The 14,906-nt window shown below is 34.1% G+C and overlaps 1 protein-coding gene across 1 annotated transcript; it reads right to left on the bottom strand.

The window, feature by feature from the left end:
• Positions 1-399: 399 nt before the first annotated feature.
• LOC112189119 lies at positions 400-12,276 on the bottom strand. Its single transcript, XM_024328389.2, has 4 exons — positions 12,097-12,276; positions 11,294-11,500; positions 10,945-11,184; positions 400-463 (listed from the first exon to the last, which is right to left on the bottom strand). Exons 1-3 carry the CDS (start codon positions 12,218-12,220, stop codon positions 11,174-11,176), a joined length of 342 nt encoding a protein of 113 aa, XP_024184157.1. The 5' UTR covers positions 12,221-12,276; the 3' UTR covers positions 400-463; positions 10,945-11,173.
• Positions 12,277-14,906: the final 2,630 nt, after the last annotated feature.

Raw genomic sequence — 14,906 nt, 5'->3', positions numbered from 1 at the left:
TGAAAACAAATAGAAAACAACTTCATTCAATCAAATTTAATACTCAGCTGATTGCATATTCTAATTGTTATCTAAAATGAACAGAAGTATGGAGCTAGCTAATAGATGTACAAGTTATATATTAGAGTTCTTATCAGCCTACACTACGAATGAAGGAAAGGAGCTAAAATCTTTCATATGTTACAATGTAGATACATGCCAAGCTTGAATAACCAGAAATCCAGAATACTCTACTGTTTGGACCTCATACCATCATTTCTAGCACAACTACTTTTCCTCTCAGAAGGCTATAAATATTAAAGCAGAACATTAACATTCAAAACTAAGTCCTAGCTCCTACGTATACAGATAGTATCAATCACTGAAAATAACACAAACGAAATCAGCTCTAGTATTAATAATTGTAGAATCCAAGTATCTGACCAAAAGCAAAAGCATCAACCAAAACCATACCAGGAATCATCTGTCAGCAACCAGAATTAGTAACTTTGGGTACGCAAATCACTATGTAACTATGCTAAATAGGTTTTCACTAGTTATAGAGCCCGCGCTTTGCGGCGGGTGAGTGAAGGACCATTGCGCTACCATTTTTCCTCTATATATATGCAACTTCTTCTTCCTCTTCTTGTTCTACTACTGGGTCCTTGTGATGACCTTTTTATTTTTTTTCAAACATTTAAAATGGGTTTTCGTTTCCAATTCCAATGAAATTGGGTTGCCTTAGAATTTGAAAGGGTACAAAGAGAGCTTTATATTGCTAGTAAATACTTAATCAAACATAAATGAAAAATTAAAGATGTACTACCTTAGAATTTGAAAGGGTACAGAGAGAGCTATACATTGCTAGTAAATACTTAATCAAACACAAATGAAATATTAAAGAAGTGTCATTTTGCATCCACTCATCTATGGAGAGCGATTTAAGTATGAATTTGATATTTAACAGGTTCGAACAAAAAGCTGTCAAATAATTTGTAGATAAATAGATCAAATAAATGAACATGGCAGTACTAAGATCAAGTACGAATAGAGAAAGCTTGCATTCATCTCTTGAAATTTTTACAACAGCTAAGGTAGGCTGCTCAACAGCTTATTAATTTGAAGATGAATAAATAGCTTGTACTCTTCTTTTTGTTAGTGTTCAACAGATCAATTTCATTCTCATAATCAGACACTGGAAAATTTGTAAAAGTTGATGTTCCCCACTACTTGAGTGCTGCCAACTCATATGCTTTTGCTGTGGATTCTTCTTTATCATTAGCCCCTGCATATACATTTTGTGTTAGATGATTCAATATATGTTTATCTGACAATTAAGTGGTTTTGAGCAGTCTAGCTAGTAACTAAGTACTTGCATGTCTTCCCTTCTTCCTTTGTGCTGGATTCCAAGACCCCTTGTCCCATAAATGAGCTTCATATCTCCTTGTCCATCTATGGCTTTTTTAACATTAGGCTCTTCAAGATTTAAATTTACTTGAAAAGAAAAAAACAATTAGGAATTTCATACATCAATTTCAATAACCAATTTTCAAGCTAATCTTAAGAAATTCAAGCGAAGACTACAAATTAGAATCCAATTGACCCAAGATTATACTATTTCCCCCAATCAATTATCAGGGACACAAATCATATATTAAATAAAATATCTCTCCAACTCCTTGCACATAACTTTCCTGACCTATTTAAAAAAATAATAAATAAATAAACACTTTCCTGACCTGGTTTCTCTAGTTTTCACAACAAATTGAAATAATAGCAGATGTCTTGAACCAATCAGAAACAAAAAAGCACCAAAGAAAACAACGAAGTTCAATTATATATTCACCAACGTGCTGGCATTTACACATTCAAGATTGTGCATAGTATTTGATGTTTGTACAATTTGTAGACGTTGGTTTTCCTTTGTAATTGCCAACTGAGACACTGCAAGCAAAATTTAAATAATGTCAACTATGTTGAAACTGTGAACAAACAGACAAATTTTACTAAAATTATTAACTGAAATCAGTATTTCAAATTTGATAACATGCACCTAATTTGATAACATTTATTCAAATAAACACTTCAAATTTCAAATTCCAAATTTCATAACATTGATTCAGATGAATAGTTTGAATTCTAAATTTGCTATAACTATATTCAAGAACATAACTTAATGCTATTGATCAGTCTTCGCTTCTAAAGCATTTTATCTATTAATTAGAAGCAACTGAATTTTCCAACCTCTGATTCTGAACTACCTAATGTTGACTACACATGACCCAAGCTTCATATTCATATTGCCCAACCTCTGAGCTATGTAACTCCTGAGATATATCAAACTCTTGCTATTTAAATTCAATCCTAGACATGTACATAACACTTGGGATATCTGAAATGTGGACGTAGTATCTTAAATACAATTTAAACCTCAACTATGTGACAAAAAGAGTAGCAGTCAACATTTCTATGAAATCACAGAACATCAAAACTATAGCAACTTCTTATGTTAAACACTGATAAACTCATAAAGTGAAATGACCTGAATCCAATATTTTACTTCATTCAACTTTTTTACAAAAACTATCTGCTCAAAACAATCTTAATGCTGCTGTATCAATTAATTCAATCAATCTGAAAATTTTCTCCTTCCTTTGATCATCAGGGGAAATAAGTGCACTAACAGAAACGACAAACGTATACCAAGTCTGACCAATTACTGCATTTGGTTTTAAAAGGTCTAACAAACAAAATTGAAGTAAATATAAACTTATGAGTACAGGAAATGCAAATACAGTAGAACAAAACTCTTGTTAAAATTAAGGTTATATATTAAATTAATTAAAAAATTTACCTTCTGTAATCATACCCTTCATAATTCATACCCTTTACCAATCTTCATACTTCATTTAGTTCATTACACCTTTATTGCAATTACTGCTCTGTTTTTTCTAGTCAATGCCAATTGTAGGATGAATAGAACCTACTATATACTGATTTAGATATTCTATTGCTAACACACAGTTCTATTTTCATTGTTGGTAAAGCAGCCATCGATAAGGTAAAGGATTCTAAAGAAAGTGATGATGAAACTAAGATCAATTTAGGACATCTTTGAATATCAATTCTTGATCAATATTCAAAACCCAGTACTGGAAACTAAGCAATTAGCACCATTTTGATACATAACCAATAAGCATAAGGATATAAAAATTGAACCTTGATTCCGTGAAGAGGAGCAGAATGCCAGTTGAATTTTATACAAAACTAAATAAAAAAAAAACCCCTCACCTGGTTGATCTAGCACTATTATCTTCAAAACCGAAGGGCACCGAAACTAAAAGATCGAAACCCATATCAATCCAAACCCAACAGCTACAAAAACCCCAATCAAAACGAAAAAACATAGAAATCTGGGAAACAATACCTTCGATGGCCAAGCTTTCATGATCGATCCAAACGAAACGCAGACGTTCTCCCGCTCTCTCGATTCCAACAGTATAATATCTCCAGTCTCTTCTAATCCTAAAACGCCACTCTCAGACAAAAGCAAAAACGATCGCGTAAAAAGGGTGTAGATGAATACAAAAACGATCAGGGTGTAGATGAATGGCAAACTTGTAATTGAGGGAGACAGCAGGGGCAAAAGAGACACTTCATTTTGCACAGTGATGAACAGTTAACCGGGCTTTAGATATATGTACTAGAAATTGTACCCGCGCTTTGCTGCTAAATTTGTGCTTGCAAACAAATGAGATCTATGAAATACAAAAGGGAAATTACTGCATTCTATTGAAATAGCGAAATTTCAATTTAGACTTTATTTGCTATTGAAGCTGGTTCAAAAATGCTAGTTGTACAAAAAGATTAGTTGCTCCTTTACAAAAAGTAGCAGGTGGAGTATACCCAAAGAGCTAGTTAGTGTAGTTCTAAGTTGGTCTAGTAAAATTTGCTGCTGGAGTAGGTTCAAAAAAGTGACTGCTCCAATTGTAGTTGTACAAACGGGGTAATTGTTCCAGCTGCAGCTGCACAAAATGTTGGAGCTGGTTCAAAACTGGCTACTTCAGTTATAGCCGTGCAAAACAGTTAATTCACGTTCTATATCAAAATCAACCAGAGAATAGGAAAAAGCGCATACTTGAATAAGAATAAGTGATTGAGATGGTGCAAAGCAGCAAAAAAAGGAACAACAGCAAAAGGAGTGAGATCTACACTCCTTCGCATGAAATCTACAAAAGCCAAACAAAACAACAATGAAATCCTGAAATAAATCGTTAAGTCACCTACTTCAAAAGAAAAAAGAGTTTTTGTTTTGGTAACAAAAAAAGGAATCAACTATACCTCAAGAATAAACCGAGCAATAGCAAATTTGAGACTTTAAGCAAAAAACACATTTCTATTTTCTTACAGTAACAAATTTAACAAACAAAGAGAGTTTGTTTTGGCAACCAAAAAAAAAAAAAGTTCTAGGTTTCAATTGTTAAAAAAAAAAATGAAAAAGAACCAAAGAAGCAATCAGAAAAATTTATGCTAAAAATAGATGATCTCTTGTTTAGTTTTCCAGTCCTTTTATGGGTTTTTCACTGCCTACACTTGTTTAGAAGCCTGATTGGAGAAGCAAAAAACAGTTTGTGTATGAAAGACTTTATCTTTTCCTTTTCAACTTTATGTTTTTTTTTAACAAAATTCATTTCAAATATTAAGGAAGATGACAATTAAGATAAGCAAGAGAAGAAAACCATTTCATCTTGGATATCAAAACAGTTATTACAAAATGTATGATATCAATTTGTAAGTTCTCACGGATAGAAATACATTCAAATACTGCCATGAAGGCATCTCGTTAAACCAACAAAAGTTTTTTTTTTTTTTTAAATTACTGCAAAAAATCAATAACGATAAATATTCATAAAGCTGATAGTTAAAAATGTCAGTATGATTGCCAGCGTTAGTTTAAGGTGTAACCTATCGATTTATTGAAATTTGGTAACATGCAGCAAGAGTACTTATAGTTAGAACTTAGAACTCATATTCATCCTCAACCAAACACTCTATCCACAAACAATTATATCATGCTATCATCTACAGCAACTCAATGCAACAATGAAGAAAACAAAGTTTTTACCAGCCAATATGTAGAGTCCTATATCCTGCTTCTGCAAAAGCCGTCAATGAGATTGGTAAGTGAAGACATCAATCAGTATGACCACAAACACAAAGGGAACACATTACAGAGTACAAAAGTAGTGAAAAGTAGATGCATTTTTGTAATTAACATAATACAATTAGGATTTAAATTTTGGGTCTATGAACAGCTGGCATTAAACTATTTATGAAAACCACATTTAGATTAAAATCTCCTTGGTTGTGGAGCACATGATGTATTTTGTATTTTCTCTTTCATAGACATGAAATTGCACTGCATTTTAATTGGTAACGTGGATCTTCATCTAGCTTAATAGTGAGTTTAAATGTATCAGTAGATAAAGAGATAAATATGCTCAGGTGTCAACCATAATGCTAACTGCAAGTTAACTGAACTTCAAAAGTTCCTGTCATGTCTAATCTTATTGTATAATTTCTTTAGAATGTAATCATACTCTCTAAATGGAAATCATATCTAAACAGAGTTCATTGATCTTCAGAATGTAATATTATTGTCTAATGGAACTCATATCTAAATGGAAATCATGGAAATCATCAATCTCAGAACGTTATCTTCATTTGAAAATATTTGTTTAAGAAACAGTATAACTAAAAAGGAAAAAGAAAAGAAGAAAAAGAAAAAAGAACTCATGAACCCAGTATTTTCCACTCAAAATCATAAACATTACCATTTACTAAACAACAAAAAAGATTAAAAATTACATACACCATTTATAAACAAAAACAATGGATGGAAGTCATGAAACAGAAGCCAGTTCAATGTTTGCTCTTTGCAAGATATACAGAGAGGTTTCATTATAGAAAAGGTCACAACTTTCGTCTAATTAAGGTTATCCGGAATGGCATAGTCCTTAAGGTAACTAATGTCGATTCATCTATCCACCCAAACAGAAATAGACTTGTAAAATTAAGTACTATAGCATGCTTTGTAACAAAAGGTTTGAGTGGTTGACTGACAGTTTTGCCAATATATATTTAACAACAACTTAATAGGACCAATTCCGGACTTTTATCTCAATTTTCAAAGTTAAATGTCCTGTATGCAGGTATCAGAAGCTTCATTTCACTACTGAGATTTTTTATAAGGTTCAAATAGGGATCCCCGTTTTGAAATGTATCACTTCCCAATAATACAAAAGGAGAAAGTTAGGAGGAGCCATAAGAGGTAGAGATAGAAGAGACTATACCCTGTCCCCGCAAAGAAGGTTAAAGGAAATATGAGCTCCCAATCATTATAGTCATGCTGCAAAAATTAAACCCAATTACCAAACACAGTAGATCGAAGAAAGACTGCAGAAATTTCAGAGAGGCTTGTACTTGGAAATTAATAACATACCAAACAAATAAGGCATCCTCAGCCATAGTTGCATCACTCAAGTATATAGTCATCAATATTAGGATTCTGAAATACCAAATAGAGACATGGCACATGATAAAATAAAGAAAGACCCGAAAAAACATTCAAAACAAATTATGAGAGCTAAAAATAGATGTAGTAAGTCAATAATATCAAACAGAGGAAAAAACACAGATCTGCTACTTTTACAACTTGAGAACCTATTTTTACTTGAATACCATCTCTAAAGAACTTGTCTTCAGCAAATGTTGTAACTCGTGTCAAACATGTAAGACCAAACCAAGCACATAACAGTTGACTGAACCAATACATCAATTGCAATAGTTAACTTGACCAATACCTTCAATTACAGAAATGTATATGCCTTACTCGCATGTCCAAAGTATGAGAGCTTGCTTCTATTATAGTAATGGATACATCATCTTTAACAGAAGGGTAGAACTTGGCTTTATCCTCAACTACAAAGTCATGAATCTTTGCAGAAAACTCCACACCTGCTGGACGGCCACCAACAACTGCATAACGCAAAATTCGAAGAACCACGACAATCAAACTACTTGATCAATCATGAAGAAATTAACAAAGAATCAAAATTCAACCTATTGGGAAATTCAAGATTCAATCACCAAGAAATTGAATTAGTTTACCTTCGGGTTGGACTGCCCGGCCTGATGATTTCCCTGAGAGCTTCCCGTCCCCCTCCTCTTCTTTTCTCCCTTCTTCCTCTCTCTCTCTGTCCCTTGTTCTAGACACAAAAATTAATATATTTATTGGTACTGACAGAATTCAAAGATGTAGCTAACAAATTTGATACATCCATGCCATAGAAATTACCTGATGAATTTGCTCAAAATCGACAATGATGCTCGTGTCGACTTGAATAACAGTGAAGGAGAAAGATTTATGGAAGAAGGAGTTATGGAGAGGATTTGTTTGTGATTCGAAATCCCTTCTTCTTCTTCTTCTACCCAGATCACTCGGCTCTCTTCGTTCTCTCTCTCTCTCTCTTCTCAACAGATGTGAACACGCGATTAGGGGTGATATTGATCCTCTCTGGATTCTTCTGGCGACAATCGAATCAGAAGGTTACAAAAGAATGGCAAACTGTAATTGAGGAAAGTAGAAAGGGCAAAAACGTCACTCCATTTTGTGAACAGTGATAAACAGGAAACCGGGGCAACTGAGCTTTAGTATATTGTATAATAACTAGTTAGTACTAGTTACAAATCCCGCGCTTTGCTGCGGGTAGTATAACTATTTTTTAGTCATTTAACAATTATCAATTGCTTTATTTCTAATTAAACTAACAACAAAAATCGAATGAAGTTCACAGTTTCAGAACAGTAAGAATCCAAATAGCCAAACCAATTCAAAACAAAATTGAAAAGAAACGAAACCAAATTAAAAAAGGAATACAGGCTGAGCATTCTTCTTCACTTTTTCATACTTTAATACCAACAGTAATCAAGTTAGAAGTTTAGAGGAGTAAATTACTTGATGCTATGCTTTCTTCCCGTATATCTAAATCCATTTAAACGACTATGTTTGAAAAGTTAAATAAACTTCAGGGACATAACGACAATATATACTGAATTTCCCGCGGCGATTTTAAACTCTAGCCAACTCCATCTATATATCCAGCATCATCTTGTATCAATCCAATTTCGATGAGAAGAATAGCATCAAGTCGGTCCACTTCAAACATGCTTGCATGATTGAAAGTATCATTCACCTCCTTGAATTTCTCCGTCACTACCAGAAAATTTTAGCTTAGTACTTGGTTGACTTGAGAGTTTTGCAAAAGGCAAAGGCCACAAATACTGAATAATGGAATCCATGTTTACACATGACATCGAAAATGAATGGTAATCTAATGCAGTCAGGATGGTTTCAGAAGTACACAGAGATCAACAACATACTAATAATAGGTACCCAAAAGAATTATCTACTATTCATTTCTTTCATTTGTCAATCAGGTGACTATTTTCTTTGGAAAAACAAACTGTGCACAGAAACTAAGCAAGGAACCAATACTGCAAAGATATTGCATTTCATATTGATTAACGATAGATAAAAACATAAACAGATTTTGTAGATACATGGGATAAAATTGTTTTTTATTTATTTATTTATTTTAAAATGACATTGCGATCATAAAAATTAATAGGGATATTATCTGCAAAGAGATTGCATTTCATATTGATTAAAAATAGATAAGAACATAACAGATTTTGTAGATACATGGGATAAAGCTGTTCCTTTTTAAAAATGGCATTGCAATCATAAAAATTAATAGGAAATTTATCTGCAGGGATATGAACCTAATTTCCAGGTAAACATCACTTCAAAGATTACTGGCATGTAGTCAACCGGAGACTCTGATAACAGTTTAATAAACACTAAGCAAAATAATGTTTACCAGAAAACAGAGATAGATATTCAACAGCTTATATGATCTTACTGTGAATTACCTTTCTGACTATGTTACGAATTGGTTCAACAATGCTCCAAAGGCTCCACAGTTCCACAGGTAACACTTGGTCGTAAAGGGGCGAATGCAAAATAATTCCGAGGAGATACGACATGAACATCATATGAGAAATTTTTCAGATTCCTTGAGAAAGTTGTTCCAGCCGACCTTCTTTCTTTCCACATCAGGTGCACTACTGATCAGGTCGCAATCTTGAGTTCACTTGAGCATAAGCCACATAGCCGCTGCCACTGCAACTCAAAACAATAGATAGAAGCCAAAAGATAATCATGCCATGTATCACACATGAGTTATGTTCAAATTCAAAAGCATAAAATAAGGGGTACGAACTTTGTAGAAACTCTAACATCTAAGCATGGTGACGTGATCGCCAAAAAAGTGGCAGATCATTGTAACTCTTGTAACTCTATATCTTACATCGACTTTTAGCCTGTGAATTTTAATTCCTGTCATTTAAAGTTACACATTAAATGTTCTATGAGCAACTGAGCCTGAAATAAATCAGATGGAACAAAAGCTTAAGACTGGATTCGTATATTTATTCATGTCAATTAAGAACTAATGCAAAAATAAAGGCTAAGAGTGTATATACATGTAATAATTCCAGGACACAGGAGAAACATTACAATTTACCTATAGCTGCTTCAAAACTAATGTATATCCTTGCAATACTTTAGTGTGATCATCCACTATTGTGAATTAAAGCAAGTTTTAACTTGCTGGTAGATCACCCCAGAACAGAAAGAAAAAAAAATTGCATATAGCTGTTTCGAATTTTAACAACAAAATCATGGACAACATGAGCAAGTTTGAAAAGCTGATTTCTTTTACTCGGATATGGTTTCCTCTATACAAATTCCTTAAAATAAAATCAATACATCCATTCATCCATCCATCCATTTGTTATCCTGCATAATATATACTCATTCAAATACATGAAATCGAGACGAAAAAAATGATCATATGAAAGACCAATCATAAGGAAAACAAACCATGTTTCAATCATACAAAGAAAAGGAACAAACATTAATCAAATTTCCAAACAAAAAAAAGGTTTAAGGGTTTACCTCCGTTAAGGGGATTAGAATTGGCAGTCAAGAAATTCAGAGAAGAAGATCCATTCATGCAGTAGATCGTGCTTTGAATAAAGAGATTACCAATTAACCAAAAAAAAAAAACGAAAACCAAATGCCCAGATTCGCGCTTTTCTTCCTTAGATCAAAATCCAACAACTGAGTATCACCTTGTTCGTGCTCATCCCATTCCTTCCCACAAAAACGGTGAGTCCAGTACTTATCAAAACTCAGACCAACTTCCCATCTTCTTCTTTAGTTCTTTCTATTTCAATATTGTAGCATCTTCTATTGCCTTCGTCTCCTCTCCTCTGTATTCCAATATCGTACTCTCCCTTATTCTTAGAATCTTGTTCAGTGAACAGCCGTGGAGGATCGACCAAGAAGGCCCAAGAAAAATGGCAGCCCGTACTGAGGAGAAAAACAGAGGGCAAAACAGTCACTCCACTGTCCTATGAACAGTGATGAACAGTGAATCCACATTTAGTATATGTAGAATTGTGCAAAAGTAGGCATGAAAGGGCATGACATAGCCAACTGAACTAAGGACATGCCTGGTACAGTATTCAACCATATTTTGTAACAAAATTTTAGCTGTTCCCACATCCAGGACTCCATTTTCTCTTGATTAACCGTACTCAACCTAGACTACAACTCATCCAGATAATCTAAGCCATTTGATTTCTGCCATACTCTGGAACTCCAAAAAAAATTGGAGTTGCCAGCGTTTATGAAATATGGCTAAAATTATGTTATGGAACAGTGGAACATGAAAATCATGTGTGTACCATCATTATCAATCATAAACAGACTAGATTGAACTAAAACCAAAACAATAAAAGAAACAATAATTAACGAGCAGAAGTACTGGAGCATACCATCCCAGCCATATGGGGCAGGATCCTTTTCCCATTTCTTGTACTTTGACACTGCCATCTCTTGTGTATCTAGCATGTAAACGCTTTTCATATCCAAACCATTTGCATCCAGAAGTTTACCAATTCTTTTTTCCTCTCTTCAAGCCATTTTTGTTTAGAAATGCCCCTTGTTTCTTGTGGAGGTTCCATTCTTTTCTTTTCAGCTGCAATATCTGTTTAATTTGCTTTCCTAGCCATATTCTGAAATATTTTGACAGTAAGTCAAAAAGAAAGTAAGATGGAATAGCAAAACAATCCAACAAACTCTGTGACAATTAAGTCTACTTTTGACAGTGTCAGAGAACCTTACCATCTTCGATCATCCTTAATTCCCACAACTTTTTCTTCCTCCCTGTGAACTTCGTGAAGTCTCCTTCCATATTCTCCTCCTCGTCAACATGAGGCTCATCACCATCACCAGCATGTTCATCAGTCTCTGATGGTCTATCTAGATCTTCCTCTTGCTGAGCAGCCTCTAATTTTGATTTGCCACTACCACTACTAACTTGTACAGATTCTGATGTAGGTGAGAAGAAATATTTTAGGTATAGAAACACAAATTATAGGGGATATCAATAATTTATTAAGGGTTCCACAATATAGAAAACAACAGAATTCCAGGTGTTCTTGACTAAAATTATAGCATGCATACTTCTAATACGAAGGGGTAGAGTTGAACAAAGAAGATGAAGATCTCATTATGAAGGAGAAAAAATGAAACATACAAAATAAATAAAGAAATAAATACTTTCGACATGCTCCCTTATAACTATAGAAGTTGCAATAATCAATAAAATCTATAAACCCTAAGTTTCATTCAACTTCTAATCAAAGCAGCTTCTGTAAATCACGATCTTACAACACACAGTTACACAATTAACAGTGAATTACAAAAAAAACTTGTCTACAATCGTGATATCACATATGAGAGTCAAATCATAGCGAGCGGCATTAAGATATGCAAACGTACACAGAAAATGGAGAAACAAAATCGATATCCTAGACAAGAATGGAAAATGGAGAAACAAAATCTATATCCTAGACAAGAATGGTGCAAGATTCTTTCAATTGATCAAATCATAAAAGTGCCTCAAGAACAGTTCAAAGAATAACCTGATTGATTTTGATCCATCCGAGCTTTGGTTTCAGCAATAACTTTGAAGCAAAACTCACTGCATTCATGGTAGGGATTGGATGCATTCCTGCAATCCGGGTGCACTCTTCCTTCATCAGACATGATTCGGCTGTTTCTATATCTTTGCAGTAGCTACCTGAAACAAATAACCCACCAATTAAACCTAACTACTAATGAAAAAAGGGGTCTAGATTTTCTAAACCCTTTCAACATTAATTTCAAAAACCTAGCTTTTCTAGTTTCCGTTTCTTACTTAAAAAGCTATACAACGAACCCCCAAAGCTACAGTGTTAGCTCCTCAAGTTTATTTCTATTTAAAATTCCATGTTCAGAACTTAGCCCAAGCCTGACGAATTGAAAAATTGAACATATAAGAATGAATTTTTTGAACGACAACATATACGAATTTTGGCATGAATGACAAAATATTGGTGATTTGTATAATAACAACAACATATACTCCTTGTTTGTCATGTGCCTCTCAGTACAAACATGCCCAAACTAAAAAGGATGAATTACTAACTCCCATTTTCTGATTCGAGCAGAGGAGCTGGTCTTGTCGAACTGAATGACACCAGTGGCGGAACTAGAGAATTATTTCTGGAGGGGCCAAAAGAATAATAAATAATTATTTATAAAAAATACATAAAATATATCTATTCTTTTCATTAAGAGCATAGATATTAAAGCATGTATTAATGTTTTCCATTTAAATTTGATTCCTTAACATGCATTTTTCCTTCTCGAAAGCACTAACTAATAGGTTGAAATCTCATACATCAAGCAATTTATTAGTATTTTCCTTTAACAAAGCATATAAAGTAGAGTAATTTGGAATGTGGAGGGACCACAACATAATTATTTTTCAATTTTTCAATAAACTTCAGCCAATTATACATGACCACATCAGATTATAATATGTCTTGGAGGGGCCCGGGCCATCTTTGGCCCCAATGACGTTCCGCCTCTGAATGACACCTTCCAAGGGCATATTCTTATCGCCGACGAAGTCGGTCTAGTTATTGTTTATCGGCTGTGGAGAAGGAAAGGCCGAGGAATTGGAGAGTTTCTCTTGGAATTGACGGCTGCTGATCTGCAATCAACGCCTCTGCCGGTGGCTTTTGCTAGCGTGAGGTTGAGGGATTTGGACGAGTTGGGTCTAGAAACGAATTTGGGTATTGGGGGTTGGTTTGATATGAGAGGGAGAGATTTACTTTTTCCTGTAGTGTTTGATCAATCTGCTAATTATAAGAAGAATTCTCACGGAAATCCTTGTGAAATACATATACATTTGCATTGATATCTGTGTTTATTTACCTCGGTAACTAATAACTATTATGTCAATTGTCATTTGATTGTTTACACAAAATTCTGTTTCTAATAGACTTTTTCACACGGAATTCTGTAGCTAATTGTTCTTTTCACATGGATATATGTGTTAACATTTCACACAGATATTCGTGTGTTATTCATTTCACACAAAAATCTGTACCAAAAACTTATTGTAACGGAAATCCGTTCCTTCGTAATTCACATAACATAAAAAATTAACGATTTCTAAATAAACTAATTTGTAATAGGTACAGAAATCAGTGTGAAATTGTTTTAGTTTTTACACAGACATCTGTTACTGTTGTTTATTCACACGGATTTCCGTGTTAACATGTCACACAGATATTCGTGTGATACTCATTTCACACATAAATCTGCACCAAAAACTTATTGTAACAGAATTCCGTCCCTCCATAGTTCACATAACATAAAAAATTAACGATTTCTAAATAAACTAATTTATAATAGGTACAGAAATCAGTGTGAATTGATATTCACATAGATAACCGTGTGAAAAGATTTCAGTTTTTACACAGACATCTGTTATTGTTGTTTATTCACACGGATTTCCGTTGATATTGTTATTGTATAAATTATTGTGGGCCAAATTATGCTCATTTCACACGGATTTTTGTTAGTATTTATATTTTGCACGGATATATGTGGCTTTTAACTACAATAAATCCTTGTGTGTTGTGATTTTGCTAGTAGTCATGAGAAGTGACTGCTGGAGGGAAAGTTGAAGAGCTTGGAGGCTAAGCTGTGGGCATATGGGATTGGTCAACATATTTGGCGGGAAATTCCGTTCCGACAAAGATACCCCTCCAAAATGCATACTTAACGGAGGAATTAACGATGAATTAACGGCATACACCAAAATGATAGAAGGAATGTAAAGTTGATACACCAAAGTGTAGAATCATTCAAAGTTCATACACTATTTGTGATTTTTTTTTCCCTGAAAGATATTAAGCATGATAATTTACAAAAGGGTTTTTGTCCATTTACCCCATTTCTAGGGATTTTTTTCCCACTAACCCCATGAAGTTTTTTTAATTCTCTCTTACCCAATACACTCTAAGGGAGTCTTCCCTAATACCCCATTAATATTTTTTTTGTTTTAATTTTTTTTTAATACCATTTTACCCCTCACCCTTTGTTACTTAGAGAGAGAGAGAGAGAGAAACCATAGGAGACTTCGCCGGAGCGGTCACCGGCCGCCGCCCACCGGAATTTGCTGAAAATCTCACCGGAAAGTTTTTTGCCCCCAATAGAGATCTATTGCCTCCCAATAAACGTCTATTGCCCCCTAATAGAAGTCTGTTGCCCCCCAATAGACGACTATCAGCCATGTATTGCCCCCCAATAGGACTTTCAGTTGCCAGAATGGAAACTAATCTTCCTAAATTTAGACAAATAAAACTTTGATTACAGGAAAAAAAAAAAAAACAAGGAG

This window comes from Rosa chinensis, chromosome 2 (genome assembly GCF_002994745.2).
Source record: "Rosa chinensis cultivar Old Blush chromosome 2, RchiOBHm-V2, whole genome shotgun sequence".
Classification (NCBI taxonomy): Eukaryota; Viridiplantae; Streptophyta; class Magnoliopsida; order Rosales; family Rosaceae; genus Rosa; species Rosa chinensis.
This window is presented reverse-complemented; position numbering and strand designations above follow the sequence as displayed.

What these genes read in the sequence shown, in the direction of transcription:
- LOC112189119 (XM_024328389.2), bottom strand. Translation starts at nt 12,220, where the DNA reads ATGTCTGATGAAGGAAGAGTGCACCCGGATTGCAGGAATGCATCCAAT. An exon ending in GATGGATCAAAATCAATCAG is followed by an intron (nt 11,501 to 12,096) that starts GTTATTCTTTGA and finishes CACCTACATCAG; the next exon opens with AATCTGTACAAGTTAGTAGT.